The sequence below is a fragment of the Cyclopterus lumpus genome, chromosome 20 (assembly GCF_009769545.1).
Source record: "Cyclopterus lumpus isolate fCycLum1 chromosome 20, fCycLum1.pri, whole genome shotgun sequence".
NCBI classification, from domain to species: Eukaryota; Metazoa; Chordata; class Actinopteri; order Perciformes; family Cyclopteridae; genus Cyclopterus; species Cyclopterus lumpus.
Window position 1 is genome coordinate 7,082,769 of NC_046985.1, and position 21,081 is coordinate 7,103,849.

The 21,081-nt window shown below is 43.8% G+C and overlaps 1 protein-coding gene across 3 annotated transcripts in view; it reads left to right on the forward strand.

Moving 5' to 3' along the window:
* Nucleotides 1–21,081, forward strand: part of lmbr1 (limb development membrane protein 1) — a 32,991-nt gene that overhangs the window by 7,809 nt on the left and 4,101 nt on the right. Inside the window, exons 6-16 of one of the 3 annotated variants that reach the window (XM_034559591.1) lie at nucleotides 6,692–6,818; nucleotides 7,236–7,304; nucleotides 7,434–7,498; nucleotides 7,742–7,814; nucleotides 10,937–11,029; nucleotides 11,986–12,062; nucleotides 12,504–12,581; nucleotides 17,205–17,278; nucleotides 17,553–17,643; nucleotides 18,259–18,325; nucleotides 18,555–18,745. In XM_034559591.1, coding sequence (XP_034415482.1) covers nucleotides 6,692–6,818; nucleotides 7,236–7,304; nucleotides 7,434–7,498; nucleotides 7,742–7,814; nucleotides 10,937–11,029; nucleotides 11,986–12,062; nucleotides 12,504–12,581; nucleotides 17,205–17,278; nucleotides 17,553–17,643; nucleotides 18,259–18,325; nucleotides 18,555–18,607 — 867 coding nt within the window. In that variant the 3' untranslated portion in view covers nucleotides 18,608–18,745. Of the gene's footprint in view, nucleotides 1–6,691; nucleotides 6,819–7,235; nucleotides 7,305–7,433; nucleotides 7,499–7,741; nucleotides 7,815–10,936; nucleotides 11,030–11,985; nucleotides 12,063–12,503; nucleotides 12,582–17,204; nucleotides 17,279–17,552; nucleotides 17,644–18,258; nucleotides 18,326–18,554; nucleotides 18,746–21,081 lie in introns of those variants that run through there. The other 2 variants (XM_034559589.1, XM_034559590.1) reach the window with 2 other exon arrangements.

Consider the following 21,081-nt stretch of genomic DNA (forward strand, 5'->3'; position numbering starts at 1 on the left):
TAAATGTCTATGCTATCCATGCAAGGGGCGCTCTCTTAACAGCAGCAGCAGGTGCCTTGTCCTTGCCCTCTCCCTGACTCACGCCACTGACTGTAACTGCCACTGCAGAAAGTTCATTAACCACTGAAAGTCTATATCTGGACTTCGCCCAGCGCCACATCCTGACAAACCCTTCCAATAAGGCCATCGGCTGCAAACGCTTCAACACTGCTGCATCGGCCCTGCTGATTTAAAGCCTGATTCCTTGTCACCCCCTCCCCAGCCCCCCAAAATAAAACTTCAAAAGGACAGGCTAATAATCGAGTTGTAAGGCTCAGCGAACTTCCTTGTTTAATTGATTACCCCCCCCCCCAAAAAGAGGCTGGGGGCTCGTGTTCCAAAAGTCCATAAAGTCGCAGCAACATGACAGCACAATAGAACCCCGCAAAATGGAGAGGGAAAGATTTACTTTTAATACACCTCTATCCTGTGTCACAGTTTGAAACCTCTCTGGTTTATGTCCCTCCTGGCAAAAGCACATAAAAATTAGTCTGTACTGTAGTGTGTAGCCAGTTCTTTTCTTCCTCGGCCCACTAATTTGTTTCGGTTGGATTCCTTCAGTAGAAGGCGGGACCTGATGTGTAGGAAGCAGGATGAGGGCCTCTTTCACGTTTTTATTCTTTTTCATTTCAGCAAGACTGTTTCTTGCTACTGATCTTCCATAAATGTGCTTAGAGGAAGCACTGTTCAATGTTGAGCTGCACTTGCACGTATATATTGTGTGTGTGTGTTATGAAAGGGGTGGAGGTGACACTTAAAAAAAAAAAGAAAGAAAAAAAAACAACAAAAAAAACACGGAACCGCCTGCAGAGTCAATCATGCGGCCGGCAGCGAGAGGAATGTAAAAGACAGATCTGAGGTTTTATAATGTGATATTATCCCTTTCCCCAATAACAGCATTAGACCACATTGTCATAAGGTTTTATGTGGCATTTTAACCTCCTGGGCGAATGTTATGGCACTGCGAGGTCCTTTTGACTGCGGAAATGAAGTGAATGATGAATTTCACTACTAACGTTGTAAGTCAGCCTTTTTCATGTGGCTGTGTTTACTTTTGACGATGTACTAAAAGACGCCACCAGAATAAAGATGGAAATGTGGATGTTTCTTCTTTTTTCTACGTTAACTGTTCAGCTCTTTAGAGGCTCTGTCACCTGAGAGATTAATAGTTTAGCAAATTGTCCAAATTGTGGATGAATCAGAGCGACTTAGGCTCTTGATGTCAGATGTTATGATCTAGCTTTATTTGCTGCTGTAAAACGTCTCCCGCTTTACTGCCGTGTTCTCAAATCTTTGCCCCAAAAGCTGCATCACTGAGGCCACTAAAGGTTGTTGTGTAGTTCAGGTTCATTGGTTCCGATGATGTGTTTGAAACCTATGCAGCACGGTGTATTTGGGAGTTGCTTACGAAGTTGTATTCTAAATGAGCTTTCGCTGGTTTGAGTGCATCGGTAAACGTTTTTGAGGCTTTCTGAAGCATTTCTGTCACTTATAGATGCGTCTGCACCGCCAGTAGATGGCATTATCATGATGAGAGCCATCGCTGTCATCCATATAGAGATGATCGGCGTGTTCTGACAAAAGACTGTGAGGACATCAGCACCAGCCTTTGTTTCCAGCTTCTATTTATATCAAGAGACTTAAGTTGGCTTAGTAATTATACATGACGAGTGTGATATCTTGAAGCTATATTTACTCAAAAACAATTAGATCAAGGTATATATATATATATATATAAAGAGGTTTTGACGATGAAAGCTTCCTGGCCTATTTCTAGTGTAGTCTAATCTTATTTTCTTAGCACTAATGCTCAGATGTTTATCTTTTGCTGAAGAAATATGTATTGAATGCCACAGCCTGAGTTATTAACACTTGTTGTAGCCGTGTGAGGACAAATATGCACAATTACAGTAGGTTTTAATATTCTATCTTTTTTCAAGAAGTTTTTTTTCATTATTTAAGAAACAATATGGAGTAGTATGCTTTGCAGTGTAGTCTTTTGGTCTTAGCCACAGTATTGAAATGTGTTTGATCCTGAAACGAGTTGGAACGAGTCTGACCCCCTGACTGACCCAGCAAAGGGCCAACAGGTTTCATCTGGTAGTTAAAGAAACTCCTCATCAATCTCATCCTAAGCCCTAACCCGCCAATGATGAGAAGTGTGTTTATTGTGGAGGGAGAGGAGGAGAGGGGGGAGAAAACGTCTCGCCGAGCAAACCCGCGTGGTGTTACTAAGATACTCCTCTTTGTTGGAGCTCCACAATGGGGGCCTGGATATTTATTTCAAATCTCCTGCACATGCAGACATTTTTCCCAGGCCTTCTTTCGGCCAGGGCCAGTCGGAGAATATAAAGTGGTGTTTACATACCTTCCTTTAAGGTCACAATGTCTCCCTAAAGCTGCCTGTTACAATGTTCGTTTCCATGGCAACATATTAGTTCGAGCTGGGAATTAAACAAAAAAAAAAGAACAAGCGAGTTGCTCAGGATTTCTTTGCACCTTTCCTCTCGTGACTCAGTTTTTCTAACCTAAGTGACATATTCTGAAGCTTAGCTGATTCTGCTCTAGATCGTTTTGCCATATTTCTTTATTTTTTATTTTTTTTCTAAAGCGAGATATCGTCCACAACTCATTTACGTAATTTTAAGTATTATGTTGATATGTTATGAGGTCTATTTGGCCTTAACCTTTTACTTGAAGAAAAAGTCAGGATACAGTCATTTATTCTGTGAAGACTTATCAGTCTGACACCTTTCAGTAATCAGAACAAGCTGTCGTCACTGTAGGATGTCAAATAAAACTTGGCAAACATCAGAAAGTACTGAGGCTGCTTCCTTCATTTAAAGCCTTCTGTTTTCTGACTCATCTGGTGAATCAGAAACCGTGAACGCAGCAGGGAGTTTTAATTCACATCCCCAAAATCATGAACATTCACAATGTTTTCTCTCCCTTTTTGGGGGGTAACCCCCCCCCTCCCCGTCCTCCCCCACTGGTTTGAACGATACGATGTGATTCCGATCATTTTCCATGCTCTCGTGTCATTGGTGCTTTATTAAGAAGTCTTATTACGAGTCTTTAGAAGTTCATTGTGCAGCTTTACAGGGGAGTGTCCCTCTCCTCTGCTTTCTGTCTTTGACACGGTCATTGCGCTGTGGCCGACTGGTTGAAGGATACACTAATAAGGTCCCTGGGCATCTGGCATGTCTTTAGCAAAGAGGGCAGTCCTTTTGCTAAGGAGCAAAAAAAAGGACCCTGCCCCCCTCCCTCACGTATTACACTCTGGGCCCTTGTTCCACACGCCCCTGACAGTGAGCAGAAGGATGGTCTGCAGGATGATCTCTGCCACCGCCTGCTGACCTGCTAAGGATTGATGGCGGCAACTCGGAAGCTCCTGCACCACCTAACTCTCGTTCTTTGTCCGATTTCACCCCCCATCCCACCCCAACATCCTACACAGCCCTGCGTCTTCCCAAGTATCATCTCTCACTCTCTCTTACACTTGTCCACTATTGCACAGTGGCATTTAACTCCCAGAGGTGAAAACTCTCTGCTGGATTCGTCGGGTGGAAGCACGACATCAAAGACAGTGCTTTAGTTCCTCTGCAGCACACGCGGGGCGAAAAAGCTTGTGAACTGTTTCCAGGCCCTCTGTGGCTTTGTGTAATTGGGTGGATTTGGAGGTTTATTCACCTTGCTGGTCGTGTGTGTGTGTGTGTGTGTGTGTGTGTGTGTGTGTGTGTGTGTGTGTGTGTGTGTGTGTGTGTGTGTGTGTGTGTGTGTGTGTGTGTGTGTGTGTGTGTGTGTGTGTGTGTGTGTGTGTGTGTGTGTGTGTGTGTGTGTGTGTGTGTGTGTGTGTGTGTGTGTGTGTGTGTGTGTGTGTGTGTGTGTGTGTGTGTGTGTGTGTGTGTGTGTGTGTGTGTGTGTGTGTGTGTGTGTGTGTGTGTGTGTGTGTGTGTGTGTGTGTGTGTGTGTGTGTGTGTGTGTGTGTGTGTGTGTGTGTGTGTGTGTGTGCGTGCGTGCGTGCGTGCGTGCGTGCGTGAATTCATGCATGTCTTGTATGGTACTGCATATGAAGCGTTTTTTATTTACTTTTTAAAATCTCTGGCCACTACACACATTTCTTGGAAGTCTCTCCAGTCGTGTTCGAGCATCGCTGCAGTTAAGCAGCCCCTCACTCGATGTCGGTGTGAGGATCAGGGGATGCTGAATATTTCAGAGCTGCTATATTTAGATGTAGTTACACATTTAGAATGGCAAGAATAGAAACTTTCAGCGGGCGCTCTGGATGCCAGGGCACAGGTCTTTTCTTCTTCCTCTCTTCCCTCACCAGTTGACAGTTTCTTCTTTGAGCAGTGATGATAGCTTAGTTGCATTTTTCTATTTTTATACCACAGTTCTTCTATTTGATGAGGAACAAAATCATTTTTTATCTTGCAAGAATAGGGAGGAACTTTCAGTGTACAATGTCATGCATGTGCATGGATCAATGATGCCCATCTGGGCTCACAGTTCAGTGTCCTCTTTTCTCCTGCACTGTCGAATCACATCTGACCACAGTGGATTGCTCTTCCAGCGAGGCAGGAACCAGGGATGATAGTAAGGGAGGTGACAAGCTTTGCCTTTGCCCTAAATGATCTGAATGGGTAATGATTTGAGTCGTATAAATGATTGAGAGACCTATCTGAAGGGAATACACCTTCACCATGGCATGGGCAGCTTGTTAAGGTGGACTGGTGCGCTTGAGCGGACGCACGTCCTGCCTGCGGCTTCTGCTCGTCCTGATGCATCCTTAAGAGAGCGCGTGTGGGACGTGGCTGAAGTCCCTGAAAGCATTCCTCTCTCACCTCTCCCACCTCCGGGGATTGAGATGCGCTCAGACGTCGACTCCTCTCCTCCAGCAGTTTCCCGCTGTTGTTCCCTCTTTATTTCTATCTATCGCTCTCCCATCTCTTCCTTTCTCCCTCTTTTGGACGGTGTTGAGTGCTTTCCTCATTGGCCAGTTGAGCCGGTCGGTGAGATTCCCGATTGCAGCATCCATCTGGCGAACTCACAAGTGCCCAAGTGTCTGCAAAGGTGCACGAGGCAGTCAGCAAAATGTCATATTTGTATGTGGTGTCGTATTTATATTTTTAGTGTATTTCCATAACGGAAATTACGCGAATATAGTTCCCATAAATTATCACTGTCATGATTTATACTCATAATACCTCTCTAAGATTCTAGTTTTCTTTAGTGCTGACTAAAGAATCCATAAGGCCCAATTACACCCTCTTACCATTACCTGTCAGTGGCTGCAGTGTCCACCTTGGCCACACTGGGGCACTCCAGACCCTGCCCACTCCTCTCTCTTGTGCTAGAAAATTCTACACTCACTCACTGAGGCTTTTCCAGAATACCACGCAAGGGGAGGCACGAGGCGACTGATTGCTCAGTAAATGCTAAAGGATGCTACGGGGAATTTCACCACTGACAATGTATGGAGTCTGAGAATAAGCTTAAATCCCTACATCAACATCCAAAGCGTGGACTGATGATGTGTAGACAATAAATGTACCAAATGTGGCTGTGACCCACTAACGGTGCTTGTAAAAGAGAAAAGATCTCAAGAGTTAGTGAGGAGGGACTAGATCTTAGGTTGCATAGGAGAGAAGAAGGCTATTAAACAGGGATCGGAATGTAAATGTTGAAGGACAGGTGGTTTGGTTAACAATCTCGAACTGTGTAAAACAAGAACCAAAAAAAACTATGCCATGTCTGATTTAATCTGCAGAATTGAAACCATTTGCATTCCATAAAGCGACTTGATTAACGGGGGATACTTTCAAAGAGAGACCCCCTTCATGGACCTGTTGGCAAATACTGAACAGCAACCGCACGGCCATTATGTTAGCTGGTAACAAATTGCTCATATGTGGCCAATTTAAGCAGCGCTCCACAAGCAGAGAGCCCTTGTTATCCCGTGCCTGGTAGCCTAACTGACATGTGTACGAAAACGCCTATCTATCTTACAGGCATAGACCGCTCGGCTCTCCAGCAGGGGGGGAAATGGAAACTGTGTGAACAGGTAGAGCAGGACTTTATTAACCACTCAGAAGTTTGTGACCCGGAAAACCCAAATTACCCCAAAACCCTCTCGTCTGCGCGGCCCGGGACACGACCGTGGTGCTAAGGGAGCTCCTAATCGGCCCCAGATGGGAGGTCTGCTCTTGATCGCAGACAGTAGCTGACCCAGTCAGGCTTCATGCTCCTTACGGCACCTCCCACCCCCTTACTCTTTTTAATTTCACCTCTGCCACCACCAGCCCCTGTTAGAGCCACTTTATAGACCACAATATGTGTGTCTAAAAGAGCTGTTTTACACAGGAATCCGTGGAAGCGTTTATGTCATGTGTGCTGTGAATGGAAATGATGGTGTTTTAATATGAGCCTGGGAGGAGGGAGAAGTCTCGTAAAATGAATCTTGTTTTGTGTTTTTTTTAATTTTCTATTTTTTTTAAATGACATGAAATGTGGGTAATACCACGTCCCAGCTCCCACTGTGTTTTTGATGTATTTTGATATAAAACCGTGGTGTTTATTACCAATCGTATTAGCCATATCCACTTAGATTTCTTTTCTTTTTTTCTTCTTCTGTGTGCACTCTTTCTGTCAGGGCATTAAGGCGCGTATACTCGAGACCTTTGTGATGCTCTTCCTGCTGGCTTTGCTCATCCTGGGCATCGTGTGGGTGGCGTCAGCGCTCATTGACAATGATCCAGCCTGTATGGAGTCACTCTACGGTACATTTCTAAAGGATTCTGTGTCATTATTGCTTGTAACTGTCTTGTAGTAGTTGTAACGGATAGTTATACAATTTGGGAAATTGTCTTTTTCCCTTCTGGCAGACAGTTTGATGAGATTGATACCACTCTCATGTCTGTGCATTAACTATAAAGCTTGAACTGGAGTTGGTTAGCTTAGCTTAGCATAAATACTGGAATTGATTAGCTAGGCTTCCTCCAAAGTAAAGAAAATGTGCCTCTAAAGCACACACATTTAAATTGTTTGTTTAATCCCTTCACAAATACAAATGTAACAAATATAAAGTATTTTACAAGGAGTTCTGTAATGGAACTATCTTGTGCATTTTTTAAAAAATGTTTAACTATTCTTTCCTGTCCTATATTTTTCATTAAATTAATGTTTTTTCTTTGTAGATCTTTGGGAATTTTACCTACCATACCTCTACTCCTGTATATCTCTGATGGGAGGACTGCTTTTACTCAGTAAGCCACTTAATTTATTCTTAAACACACTGACAAAAATACTTGGTAATCGTTCATTTAATATTGCTTAATTTGTTCACCTTATTGTGGTTAAACAGCTGATCTCGCTGTTCTCTGTCTCATGTGTAGTGTGCACTCCTGTGGGATTGTCCAGGATGTTCACCATCATGGGCCAGTTACTAGTGAAGCCAACAGTAAGGAATCATTATCTGTGGTTGTTTTGTCAGTAGAAATGTACAACTATCAGTTTCTTTTGCTGAAAGACGACAGAGTTGAACTTGAACATACAGACTTGAAGCCACTGTCTGTCTTAGTCGACCATTTACATGCGCAGCAGAGGACTACAAATACATCACCAACTCTGCCATCTCTCCAGTCCCACTTTGGGCCTAATTATAACCCATTTCATCTCGTCCTCCTCTGCTCCCTCCCTTCAGATCCTGGAGGACCTGGATGAGCAGATTTACTGCATCCATTTGCAGGAGGAAGCCCTTCAGAGGAGATTAAATGGTATGTCTGTGGGAGACGTGTTGGCACATTAAAGGGGAGGGGAGGGGTTGACCGTCCTATTGGGTGTGATGGAGCGCGCCACACTGGAATCAATTAGCATGGAAAATTCAGCCACACACAAAGAGACAGACATGAACAGACACTGGCAAAAAAAAAAATCAACACACACACTACAGAGGCCTTTCCCCACCACTGTCTTACTCTCACAACTCTGCTAAAGGGCAAAGCAGCCACATGGCGAGGACCATATTTTATGTTAAGGGAGTTTTTAAAGATCCATTTAAGACACTAGTGAAATGATTGCCTCATTTAGGCCTAGAATGGTAGCCCGGGTAATAGGATGGAAATTAAATCTTTTACAAGAACTTCAGGCTAAGTCCTTTGGACATTAAAGAGACTTTTCAGCGACTCCTGAAAGGAGACAAGGAGAAAGGAGCCTTGTGCTGTTCTGGCGCACAAAAGGATAGTTTAAAGCGTTAAAGGATGGTGAAGATTATTTTCTCAGCCTGCATTTCCTTTTCATGTCCAACCCTCTGTGTTCCCAAATTCCTTGTTTGACGTTCAATAATCTCAAAAAGCAGGAAGCATTTGGGCCAATTTCCAAAACCTACTTATAATATTAACTCAAGCGCGCAACCAAGTGTACAGATGCGAGTAAATGAAGAGGATGAGCGTCCTTTCAAACCATGGAGGTAAGGGAGATCACTCCCCGATAACGCATGTTTTCGAATGCCACACCGGCCGACTCCATAGACTGCCACCAATGCGTATGGCTCCTTCGAGCTCATTCCACACTGCCCTGCTTTGAACTAACTGAATAATTGTAATCTGTTCCTTATCATCTCCGAAGCTGTTTGAACTTAACAAGTCTCTGTGGGGCAAAAAAATAAATAACTGTGGTCAACATCTCTTTGTGTGCACTGAGGCCACGCCGCAGTACACGTTTGCCTGTTTGAAAAGGTGGGAATTAGAGGCAGAGAAGAATGTCGACATGAATGTGTCCATGCTGTATGTAGATGCACATGCTCAGCGTTCACGCTCACACACGGGTGGAACTGAAGGCTAGACTGGTGTCCCTTTGATCTGCTGAGAGCGACTGCAGTTCAGGAACAGTTCAGAGGAGCAGTGTTGTCTTGCTTCACCTGTGTCCGCTCTGCATCCAGCTCCTCTTAACAGATCCTTTGACCCAGTTTGTGTTTACAGATGTGGACTGTTGGGCCACATCAGTCGATGCAGCAATGTTTGTTTACACGTCTGGGCCTTTGTTGTCCTCTCTCTGTATGTAATTGCCCGTTTGTAATGACATTGTTGATATTGTAAGTCTTATAGTTCAGAGAGTTCGCTGGCTGATTAGACATGTGCATCTGTTTTTACTTGTCACGGGTATGATGAACCTAATATGCACAATGTTTAGAGGCATGCACCTAGAACTATCAGATAAGCTGCTCACACTTTACTTACGAGAAACCAGGTTTTACAATATACTTGCACAAGGTCACAGCCTTTCTTTACTGCTTTCAAATGTGTTCAAGCTTACGTTAAGTTATTTTTTTTTAAAGTTATGGTTCGAGCGAAAAATGCCAAACTTTGCAGAAAGCCGTACTGATGACTTAAAAGGAAACACACAGCGGTTGATAAGTTTGAATCAGGGAACAGTGTGCACACCTGGCCTCGTCTCCTGAATATAAATCTAAAGGTATCTTTGAGATTAATCTTCCCTGCTTGTAAGAACTTTGTTGTGTCGGTGTTTCAAAGCATTCGAGTTGTAGATGCAAATGGAGCTTCCACCTATTGCCTATGAATCATATTCCAGTGGGTTATTCGCTTGGAAGATACTGTCTAGTAAGCAGAGCAGACACATATACTGCAGTGCCGGCGCTGTGACATACACACTTGTCCACGCTGCCCTCTCAAGACCCTGATCTGCTGATAGCAGCCTAGCAGAGCGCCCGTCCAGATGCTATGCGGCACAATGACCTTGCCGGTGCCTCTGTTGTCTCAGCATGGTGTTTAGCATATGTGTGGATGACGTAATCTTTCGACTGTGCTGAAGGTTGGAGAGGATACGTTGAATTACTCCGGGCCTTCCTGGCTGCCAGAAGCCTCACTCAGCATCTCTGCCTCACTGTAACTCAGTCTCTTACTTGGTGCTGCCAGCAGAAGGAGAAGGATATACTTAACTCCAGTTTAGAATGATGTCATTGAAGATACTGCGGCTGAAATTCAAGCAACGATATTGTTCTTTGTCTTCGGTTCGATCTGCTATTTGATCGGATATTTGAACAATGATTGAGCCGTCATGGGTGACGGGCAAGGCCGTGGTTGGGTATGTTATGCACAAATGTGATAAGATTAGCTCACTACCCTGAGGCAGAGTGTTCAGTTCATCTCTGGGGGAAGAAGCTGTGAACTGCCCGTGACATTTCCTGTTGTGTTGTGACTGCATTTGCTCGGAGGGTTCAAACTTTCCCTGCTTAGATCCTGGGACAGGTATCTGAGAGGGCACAGACAACACTGTTAGCTCTCTCTCCCCATCTATCTCACGTCTTTTGCCTACTTAAACCCATCCAGACAGGGCGGGTCGTAATAAGAGGGAAGAAAAAGGTTTGATCAAAGTGATTGGTCCTTCACTCTTGTAACAAAGATGAAAGATGGTATTTTTATTGCACGTTAGTAACGGTGTAACGCTGAACTAATTGGTCTTGATGTGCCGATCACCCCAGGGGATGCAAATGGATACTCTTCCACTTTGGCTCCTAGGGGCCTTTACGCTAGTGCGTCAAGTTGGAAGGAAAACAGAGTAAAATAGATAAATTAGCCTTAAATGAGCCGGCCTTGTGGTTTTCCTGGAGAATCCCTTGCTGTCTTCTCCAGCCCACTAAACCAGTTGTGGCATGTGCTAGACAGCTCCTGACACAAGAAATTATTTTTGACTTGTTTGAGATCACATTGTTGAGTTCAGAGCAGGATTACTTGTTGTGATGGGATTTCTTAATAAAAATAAGTCAAATACCATATGCTCATCCCATAAGACATTGGGAAGTTAACATGATGTAATGAATATAATGAACGGCATCTGATCATGCAACAAATGAAGTTAATTCCAACGGTTTCTGTTTCAGCAGGACCGTCCTCACACATGTATACGCGAGAAAGGGTTACTCTGCAGCTCAACAAAGAACTGGACAATATTAGAAATCAGAGGAATAAATTGGGTAAGTATTTGTATTATGCAGGACTGATATCTTTTCTCTAAAGAAATAGAAATATATGCCAAGAAGTAAGCTTTTTACATATTGCTGACAGGCAGCCGCTTTCTCCCCGTCTGCCTTAATTTCTTAATTTGGACATGGACCAGAACTGCTTGATAATTTTCCATCCATTTTAGGATATTATAAATGAGGCCTGAGTCTTTTGGGGAGCCGGGTGGGGGGAGGAGAGCACAAAGGCACTTAGGATATTGGACAAGATGCAAACTTTATATTGTAGCAAGCCTTTTAGTGATGTCATTAATTTAGAAGGATGGTGCATATAAAGTGCACTTGGCAAACTTCTCGGGCAGGCAGGGTGGGTGCACTTTGAGAATAAGGAGGACTAACAAGGTTGGAAATAGAGAAAGAAAGTCAATATGGCAAGGACTAAGAAGCAGTCGGATACACATTGTTGGGTACTGTGGATGTTCATCATAGAAGATATAGTGCATGTGGTCTACAAGCTGTCAGCAGTGACGACAAACATGACTGATGATCTGTTGAAATATGAGGAAGATGGAAGATATAAACTTGAAATGGATCATCTGGCTTCGAAACACACACACACACACGCGCACACACACACACACACACACACACACACACACACACACACTAATTAAAGACGAAGAGCATAATTCTTTTTCAGGTTATGAAATGTATATTACCTGGGGGGGATGGTTGCGATGAGAGGTGAGATTGTGTTTTGCTACACACACTCACGATATGTTTTACCAAACCAAGCTGTACAAAATAAAGCCAGAGGGCTTGAGGTTTCATTATTTATCTTTGATGAGCATATTAATTAACCAGCAATGGAAAGTGGTTTGTTTCTCTGAATCGTGCCCATTACAGAGTTGGTTATACATATATTTCTTGAGACTAATAACCTCACGTGTTGGCACTCATTTCCACTCCAGAGAGAAGAAAGAAAGCATCGGGTTGGGAGAAGAACTTGTTGTATCCCATAGTGATGCTGATCCTGCTCGCAGGCACGGTGAGTGCTGTGACTGACCTATCATTAAGCCCAAACTGTTTACTCATGGCGTATACAGCCTGGCTGGTGGCCATTGGGACTAACACCCTGTACCTCAAATCCTATCCTCTTAACAGTTCTGAGTCTGGGTGTGGAAACTACTTTTGTTTAATAGCTGTTTAAGACAATGCTAAATAGCCACCATTTTCAATAGATTATAGTGTGGGAATACGTTTTCTGCTTTCTTCATGGCACGTGCATCAAACATCCCCACATTGTTCAGGTTCTGAGCAGCTTAACGTTGGAGCATTACAAGGCGGTTATTATGCATTACCATACTTGCCTACCAGCGAGGACACCACAATTCAATTATATCATGATGCCGGATACTCTGAGGATTTGATCAATGTTTTTAAATTATGCCGTGTGTAAACAAATCTTTATCTTCCTCTCTGTCTGCAGACAATCTCAGTGCTTATGGTGGCATTTAATATCCTCTACCTTCTGGTGGATGAGACTGCCATGCCCAAAGGATCCACGGTAAGCCCACTGTAACCTCACATAAGTACGTTTTCACTCCCCACACACACGCCCAGAATGTAAACTGCAGAAGAGCTTGCCTATCAGACCTGCCATGCTCCTGGCGGGGACATAAATCAAATTCCGGATATGCTCAGATGCTTGTTGGAAGAAAAGGACCGACCTGATGTTAATCAGACTTGAACCTTGTGCCAATGGTTTTGTTTTGGGAGCTCATTGAAAGTCATTTCACAGCAGTGTGCAGATTCATTGAGCTCGCTACGTGTCTCAAGTCCACAGTGGCTGAAAAGGCTGCTTTCCCTCCCTCCTGCAAAGGCAGACATGGCCAGGTGAAGGGCTCTTACGCTTGCGAGGCAGCGTAACCGAGTGTGGAATGGCTCTCAGAGATTTTCATCTCCGCCTAACATGCAATGTGTTTTAAGCTCTTCTTATCTCATCTCATCTGCAGTGACAGAGAGGCGTGCGTGCATGTGCTTGTACGTGTGTGCGTCTGTGGTTGCATTCTTGTCTGAGAGGGGGCAACATAATGTATCCTATTTCTCCCTCATTTAATTTTGCGTCTCGCGGGCAACTGACAGAGCTGCCCTCGACATTCCAATTATTTTATTGAACAGAGATGTTTTCTTTGGCATGACGCATCACAGAAAATCCCCCAAATTACACTTGTCATGCAGCTTGAAGCTGTCTTCCCTGAATGTGTGGCCTCACTAAATGGTTTATACGTTTGTAGAGCTGGACGGATGCCACACCTCTGATGAGCTCACAGCACTACGAAGGGGGTGGGGGGGGGGGGGGGGAAGTCTCGTCCTCCGACACAATCGATACAGATATGATATCCATCTATCCACCCCGTTAACCCTGCCCTCCAGCTCTCGAACTGTCTGCCTCTCTAGCACAGAAACTCCCTCGTAGTTACCCGCACACTGTCTAGAAGGAGATAAGGACATAGGAGAGAAAGTGACATAAAGAAGGAGAGACAGCGGCTGGTTTGAGGTCTGAAGAGTCTGTCAGAGTAAAGAGACTGTGGGAAAGTCAAATGAGGCCCCGATGCGCTGATTGTTGTGGGGGGGGAGCACAATGGAAGTGCCCTGTCAATGTTTGTCTTTCCTTCCTACTAAGCATCCCGCCATAGTCCTTAGCATACTGAGCAGTGCCCCAATTGGCTTTACAAAGCAGAGGATGGAAGTGGAGAAGGATGATGAGGAGCTAGGAAGAGAGAAAGAGAAAGAGCAGGGAGGAGAAACAGGTGGATGTAGATGAGGAGCAGAGATGCTGTGGAAGCAACGAGGAGGAGGAGGAGGAGGAACTGGAGCTGGCTCTGTAAAGGACAGTGTGTTTTACAGCTTGATGAACAAGCACTAAGAAGGACCAATAAAATTGTTATTGCAGGCCCTCCTCTTTGGTGTCCACAACACTTGATGCTATATTTTGTGAAATGGACAATTAGCTGCTCTTGGACTCACCAACGTTGCCCTTCTCTGAACACACAAACATGCATAATAGCACCTGTGATAAGCTCACCTTAGCTACAGCTTCATATAAAAAATAAATGGAGAAATATCTTTCTGCCCACCATAAACAATGTGAATTTAATTTTAAAATCTATAGCCATGATGCTGTTAGGTTCACACCCAGATGAGGTCAGGGAAAAGCTTCAATTCCACAAAATCATCCCACCTTTTAACTAATTTAAAACTAATTATAGGAAACCAATGGCTGAAAAAGGATTTATTTTACAAAATGGATTACAGTGAGAGTGAATGCACCTCTGGGACTACTGTTGTACCACTCTTTGGTAAAAAATGTCCAGCGGTACATAGTTAAAAAGTTTGGAAGAATGATTTTCATGGCAAGATGAAGTGAGAATAGATTTGTGAAACTACTATGGCCAGGAGAATGGATAGCACAACATCGCCATTACTTCAATGATTAAAGATAGCCACAATATGGGTTATATCTGAGCGAACGGTACGTCCAATTTTGCCTTTCTGATTCGGACATCTAGAATAAAAACAACCTTTGCCAGTGCAGCGAAGGCGCGTGCTTCTGTGAACTCAAGTATTACAATCCTTCAGTATCTTGATGGTTAATGTAATGTCTGCAGTATGTAGATGAAAATAAAGCAAAACCCTTACACCAGCTCATGGGGCACATGCCACTCAACCACTTTTGAAGTCAGAGGTCACCAACAAAGCATTATCAAGAAAAACTGCCAGCAAGTCCGACCCACACCCACGACAACAGATCATCATTTTCGCTTAAACACAGACCCACACAATGCTGTACGACAACCAAAAACACAATGGGCATGCCAAAGAGGGATGCAGATGTGTGACTACCATGCAGTATGTAGGCCTGTGGAGGACTAACGATAAAGGCAGAGGCCACCCAATAATCCAAATTTGTCAGCTGTCTGCTTCGTTTGAAAACCAATAGCCTATTCGATAAATAAATCAACGTTCCACATTGTAGAATGTGTTGTTGACACAATCTAATTAAGAAAATCTGAAGGCGAGACAGTAAATTGTATAGATTGATAGCTACGTACGTTAACCTCCAGCGTCTTCATTAGCATCGATTTTTATTGAGAATGGGAGCCGCTGCAAAGTTAGGAGTGAGGCAGGTTGTGAAATGGAATGGGCCACTTCAGGGTTTTCAGAAATTGGAAAATGGGCTTGGAATATGGGAAATGTAATGTAGTATTTAATTTATGATATAATTGATTCCAGGTAAGAAGGATACATAGAGTTTGAATGCACCCCCATGTCATCCCTGGCATGGGGGTGCATTCAAACTGTATTTATTCTCTATATTTCAAGCCTATTTAGCAGGTTATTCTTTGTAAGACACGGCTTTCAACAGGCTGTAGGTGCAACTCCTCACAAGTGGTGGGGTCAAATAATGTCAGTCTCCAACTGAAACTAAAGTAAGAGTTAAAGGTGTTGATCACATGGAGACAGACTCAGTTTAGAACACATGCATTTTCTGTTCAGACTTATTGGTCCGAATCCTTTCAGAAGAAGATATTTATATTCTTTTATTTTTGTGACTAATTCTTTCTCCTACTCGTTAGATGACAGCCGGGGGAATTATCTGGTGTGCAAGAGGATAATAGTATGTTGGGAATTAGAAAGACTTATGACCATGTGAAAGGCAGTAAATGAAGGCAACAAACATATATTCTAATAGTAATTCTAATAACATTTGAGAAAGATGCTGCTGCCATTACGGCAGGGACCCAGCTGAGGTCAAATGGTCAGGACGCGAGGCACACACACACACACACACACACACACACACAACAAGGACGACCACGCCACTGCGCAGGTTTTGCGAGGTGTTAATCTTACTAGCTACAAATGCATTGTGTCAGCTGAAAGAACTGTGGCAGGCAGCATGGACGAATCTACCAGCCCCCCCCCATGCCCGCCCGCCAAGCCTTCCCTCTCTTTGACACACACAAACGCACACACAAACACGCACTCTATCAGCCTTCCTGCTCATGGAATAAAAAGAAGTAAGAGTTGAAAGGAGGCGTACTGTGAAAGCTAGCTGTCCTAAGCGCGGGCATACGCACACACAATCTTAATGCATGCCCACCCTCCCTCCATTAATAAATTACATCAGATGCTGTCTGCTAATTCCCTGTGTAAGAGAGAGAGCACTGCAGCATGGCTCTGCAGTAAGCTCAGGGATGACAGTTGCATTAAAAGGCATGAAACGACCTGCCAGGATTTCCATTTTTTACTTCAGGCTCTTTTACAAAACAAATCAAGGTGTGTAAAAAAGAAATTAATTACATAAATAGTAACCTAAAAACTAAATCTAGGACCAGACTCTTGCAAAGAATAGTAAATAATGTATATAAGCATTGATGTCATGCATTATTATCACAAGGTGCAAGGAAAAATACTGCACTGTTTTAATCATATATACCTCATATGCATATGATTATCTACAAGATAAAAAAAAATGCAATATACTGATTTGAGGAACCTTTCAAACTTGGATCTGTGATTTCTTTGTATGAAAGTGAGCAGTCTATGGTCACGATGCATAGTACTGTAGGTGCCCCCAACACACACGGGTCCCTTGGAGGATCAACCCCAGTGCCATGATTGACAAAAGCAAATATTTATCATTTGACTACACAGATGCTTGGTATGTGCAGCATATGTAGATGTGCCTTTTTCCTGCTCCAGTTTCAAAAGGCCTTTAGGTGTTAAGGGGGGTTTACGCCTAGTGTTTGCCAAAGTATTTGTTTAGTTGTTTTTATGTTTTTGGCGTGTGTTCAGCCTATACACTCTTCTTACCGTAAGCAATGTGCCGTTTTTGTTTGAACACCTGTTCACATATTGTGTGATCGACAGTGATTTGAAAAGAGCCTCTTTCATCTTGTTCCATTCATTACTTAGCCAATTTAATTCTGTCCTCCTCAAGTGGGGAAATTCTTCACGCACCGCATACTTTACTTTGCAGGATTTCTGTAATTGCATGTGTGTGCAACTGCCTGCTCTGCCGTCGTTTCCCATTTTCTGCTTTTCTTCCTGATGTGTTTATTTATGATTGGCGTCTGAGGGCACTGAATAACCCAGTCTTTCTGTCTGTGTCTTCATCTTCCAGGACCGAGGCATTGGGAACACTTCTCTGTCCACATTTGGCTTGGCTCAGGCGGTGCTGGAGATCATCCTCATGTTGTATCCTTTAAGTAACCCCCCCCCCCCCCCCCCCCCCCATATTGTTTGTGGCCAAAGTAGCATGCTCCACGGCCAAGAGCAACATTGTCAAGCCAGCTTTGTTTACCCAGGACATAGTTCAGCCAGACACCTTCCGGAAGACATGTTGTGCTGTGTCGTCACCTTTTATCGTAGCTGAAAAGGTGCAGACTGGGAATACTTAAAAGGCAAGAAAAGAAGCGGCTTTGCTACCAGCAGAGAAGTGTTTTTGGTCCTTGATTGATTTGCTCAACAGCTACTTGATGGTGTCCTCTGTCGTTGGCTTCTACAGCCTGAGAGTCTTTGAGGGACTCACTCCCAGGAACGATGACACAACCATGACAACGGTAAAGATGGGATGGAAGGACGGGGTGCGGGGTGAAGTGGGGGCAAGGGTGCCGAGATTGCTCCTATGGTCCTGCTGTGTTTGGGACCCCCCTGTGTTTCATCTATTTCCTCTTTTTTTCCCCCTTCCTCTCACTCTGAACTCCTACTGCTCACTAACGTTTTCCTCAGGGCCCCCTCAATGGCTTTAGTTGATCTGTCCAATATTTGTTTGTGGGTTGCGCAAACACTGGCAAAGTGCAAGCCCCTTTCTTGTACATCACAGGGAGAGTTGGTTTTTTGGGGGGGTTGGGGAGGGGAGGGGAGGGGGGGTCTTCTCTGTTTGGCACCTATTCACTTGGTAATGAGTTTGGGAGTGGTGAGGCTTGTTAACTAGCCATGACGCTCCAGTGAAAGGGCTTGAAAGGACAACAGAGAAAACCTGGTAATGAGCAACTTCAGAGGTTCTAATTGTACAATATGTGGAACTAATTTAACATCAAGTGATGTGTGCATATGTGTGGGCACGTCACAGCTGAAGCTGTTGGTGCAACGGGTGCTTTCCCCTCACACGTCTCATGACTGTATGTCATGTATGCGTGAGCGATCTTAAGTTTGATTGCGTGTTGATTTTGTAGATCATCGGTTGCTGCGTCTCCATTTTGGTCCTGAGTTCAGCCCTGCCAGTGATGTCCAGAACTCTAGGTGAGTACAGCAGTGTGTGTGCTAGTTTCCCAATTGACATAAAGCCCATGTGTACAGATAAAATGTTTGAAGAAACATTGTTGCTATCGTTTGTACAGATCCAGGCTAGCTCTTTCTCTGGTTTAAGTCTTTATATTAAGCTTCATATTCTGTGGAAAGACCCAAGAGTGGAATCGATCTTCTCATCTCATTCTTCTGATTTTCCAAATGATCCAACTATTTCCTAAAGAGACTTGTCGGCGATGTCATAACAACCTCGCTATTAACAACCAGAAGGAGTAAATGCCCCTCCCCCACCACACACTGCAGACCATTAAGGTTAGCAAGTTGAATTCTCCTATAGTTTCCCATAGTGACATTAGAAAAGAGTGCAGGGTGAAGGGGTAAAAATGACAGGGGTAGCACCACCACAATGGCACTAATAAACATGCAGAGTGCAGAGCACAGCTGTTCAAATAGCTGTGTGTGTGTGTGTGTGTGTGTGTGTGTGTGTGTGTGTGTGTGTGTGTGTGTGTGTGTGTGTGTGTGTGTGTGTGTGTGTGTGTGTGTGTGTGTGTGTGTGTGTGTGTGTGTGTGTGTGTGTGTGTGTGTGTGTGTGTGTGTGTGTGTGTGTGTGTGTGTGTGTGTGTGTGTGTGTGTGTGTGTGAGAGAGAGAGAGAGACCAACAGAGTGGGAAAACGCCGGAGCGAGCATACAGTGACTTGGGAGCTTTACAAAATATCAACAGGTTCTGCTTTGTGACGCTGAATAGATTAAGAGGAATAAATGCATGAGACAGAGTTGAGGAGAAAAGGCCTCCAAGCTTAAGAAAGGGAGAAAAAAAGAAGTGCAGAAGTGAGACGTTAAGGGACAAAAAAAGGTTTTTGAGCAGATGGTTTTTGAGCTATCTAAGATGAGGTGTGGGAAATCTGCTCTGTATAGGAGAAGGGGAACTGTACCACAACACAGAAAGTGTGCCAAAGTCTGTCTATTTGATTAATGTAGTGAGTGTTATCTCCAAATACACCAGTTTACACACAATATTGGTTGTTTAGTTTTTTTAGCTGTTGGTTTAAACTTTATCACGTAGTTTAGGCGTGTTGGTCATCGTGGAGTTTGATTTAAATTTGAACAAACTCATTTCGTCTCTAGTGCAGAACGAGGGACCTTTTCATTCATTATTTGTAATGGACTGTTGCCGTAAATTAGCTTAGCACACGTTCCCTCAACAAAACGCCATTGGGTATTTTGTCTCTGGATTTTGGATTATTACAGAAAATAAAATAGAAGTTCAAAGTTTGGTTATTGAGGATCTACACCGTGGTTGCGTGAGTATAAATAACGAGGCTGTACATGCGGGTCAGCGTAATGACGTTTTTGTAGCAAAAGCCTTATTTAGGACACCTTAAAGCTTCAACATTCACAGGTGGGGTATTTACTGATACAAAACATTAAACATGTGTTAACCACAGGCCTTCTTTCAAGAATCCAACCAAAAACCCACTTGACTTTGAGTGGAGGGAACCGATGTGCAAAAATGCAAAGTCGTCTTCTGGTTTTAGGACTCATTCCTGCAGCACTCTATAGCAATGTATGAAATTACAATGAAAAAACATGTCCCACTGTGAAAGGGGTCACTCGAAGTGATGAGCCTACAGAGAAATCTGCAGCTCCCCTCCAGCTCTGTCGTGAGTTTCAGATCTTTGTGGAGCTGTCAGGCTTCAGTTTTCTCTCGCCGCTCTCATAGTATCGTTTTAGCAACAACAAAAAAAACAACCTGTGCAGTAAAACAAGTGTAAATATTGTAATAATCCTCTCACCAATGTGTACCGGCGGTCACCGCAGACAGAATCAAATGTGTCATTTCCAGTGGGAAAATCTCCCAGTAGCATCGCATATTAAGATTATTAACAATAGACTCATACAGAAAACAATATACACAGTCCACAGTGCACAACAGACAAACACATTACAAGGAACCTCCAACAACAACAGAAAATGCCTTTTTATAAAACATGGCCAACATCAGAAAGATGCTAAATCAAAAAAAAAATCCTGCTGCCTGGATGCATGACTAGCTGCATGCTAATGTCTCTAACTACGCTACCGTACCCCTGACATTTCAAATGCCAAGCATCTTTTTATCCCACTAGTAAATGTTCTCAAATTACCAAACCAAGATCAAAACATTAAAGAGGGATGTAGCCGGGCCACATGGCAAGCTTCATCCACAAGGGTCTCCATCGTCTCTTCACAGGCAATTTTTTTAAAGGTCCTTGATGCTTGCAAACTGCGGCTGTAAATGCATCTCTCTAGACACTGAAAACGATTGCCCAATCTAATTGACGACGGAGGCTGTGAAGATGTTACAGAACGTATAAAGACGTCAGTGTGCTACATCTGAATCTAATTTCTGCATGCAGATGACCAAAATCTGTTGTGGTGCGTGGATTCAACATAAATATGTACACATCAGGTTATTGGAAGCTTAATTATGTACACAACTTTATTATTGGATGTCACAGCTGTCCTGGCCTTGTGGTAGAGTGCAAGAACACCCGGATTGGCAGGCCAAAATGGATAAGCAGGAAAACAATACGGTGTTGATGGCTTTCCAGGCAGCATGCAATCAGCTGTGACAGACGGCTTGAAATTGGTCTGGTGGTGTGGAGCTACAGTAAGACGAGCCTGCAGGAGAAACCCCTCCTTTATCTCTGTCTGAAGGTCCTGGGAGAGGGAGGAAGCGTACCTGCGTACCACCTTTGCTGCCATACTTA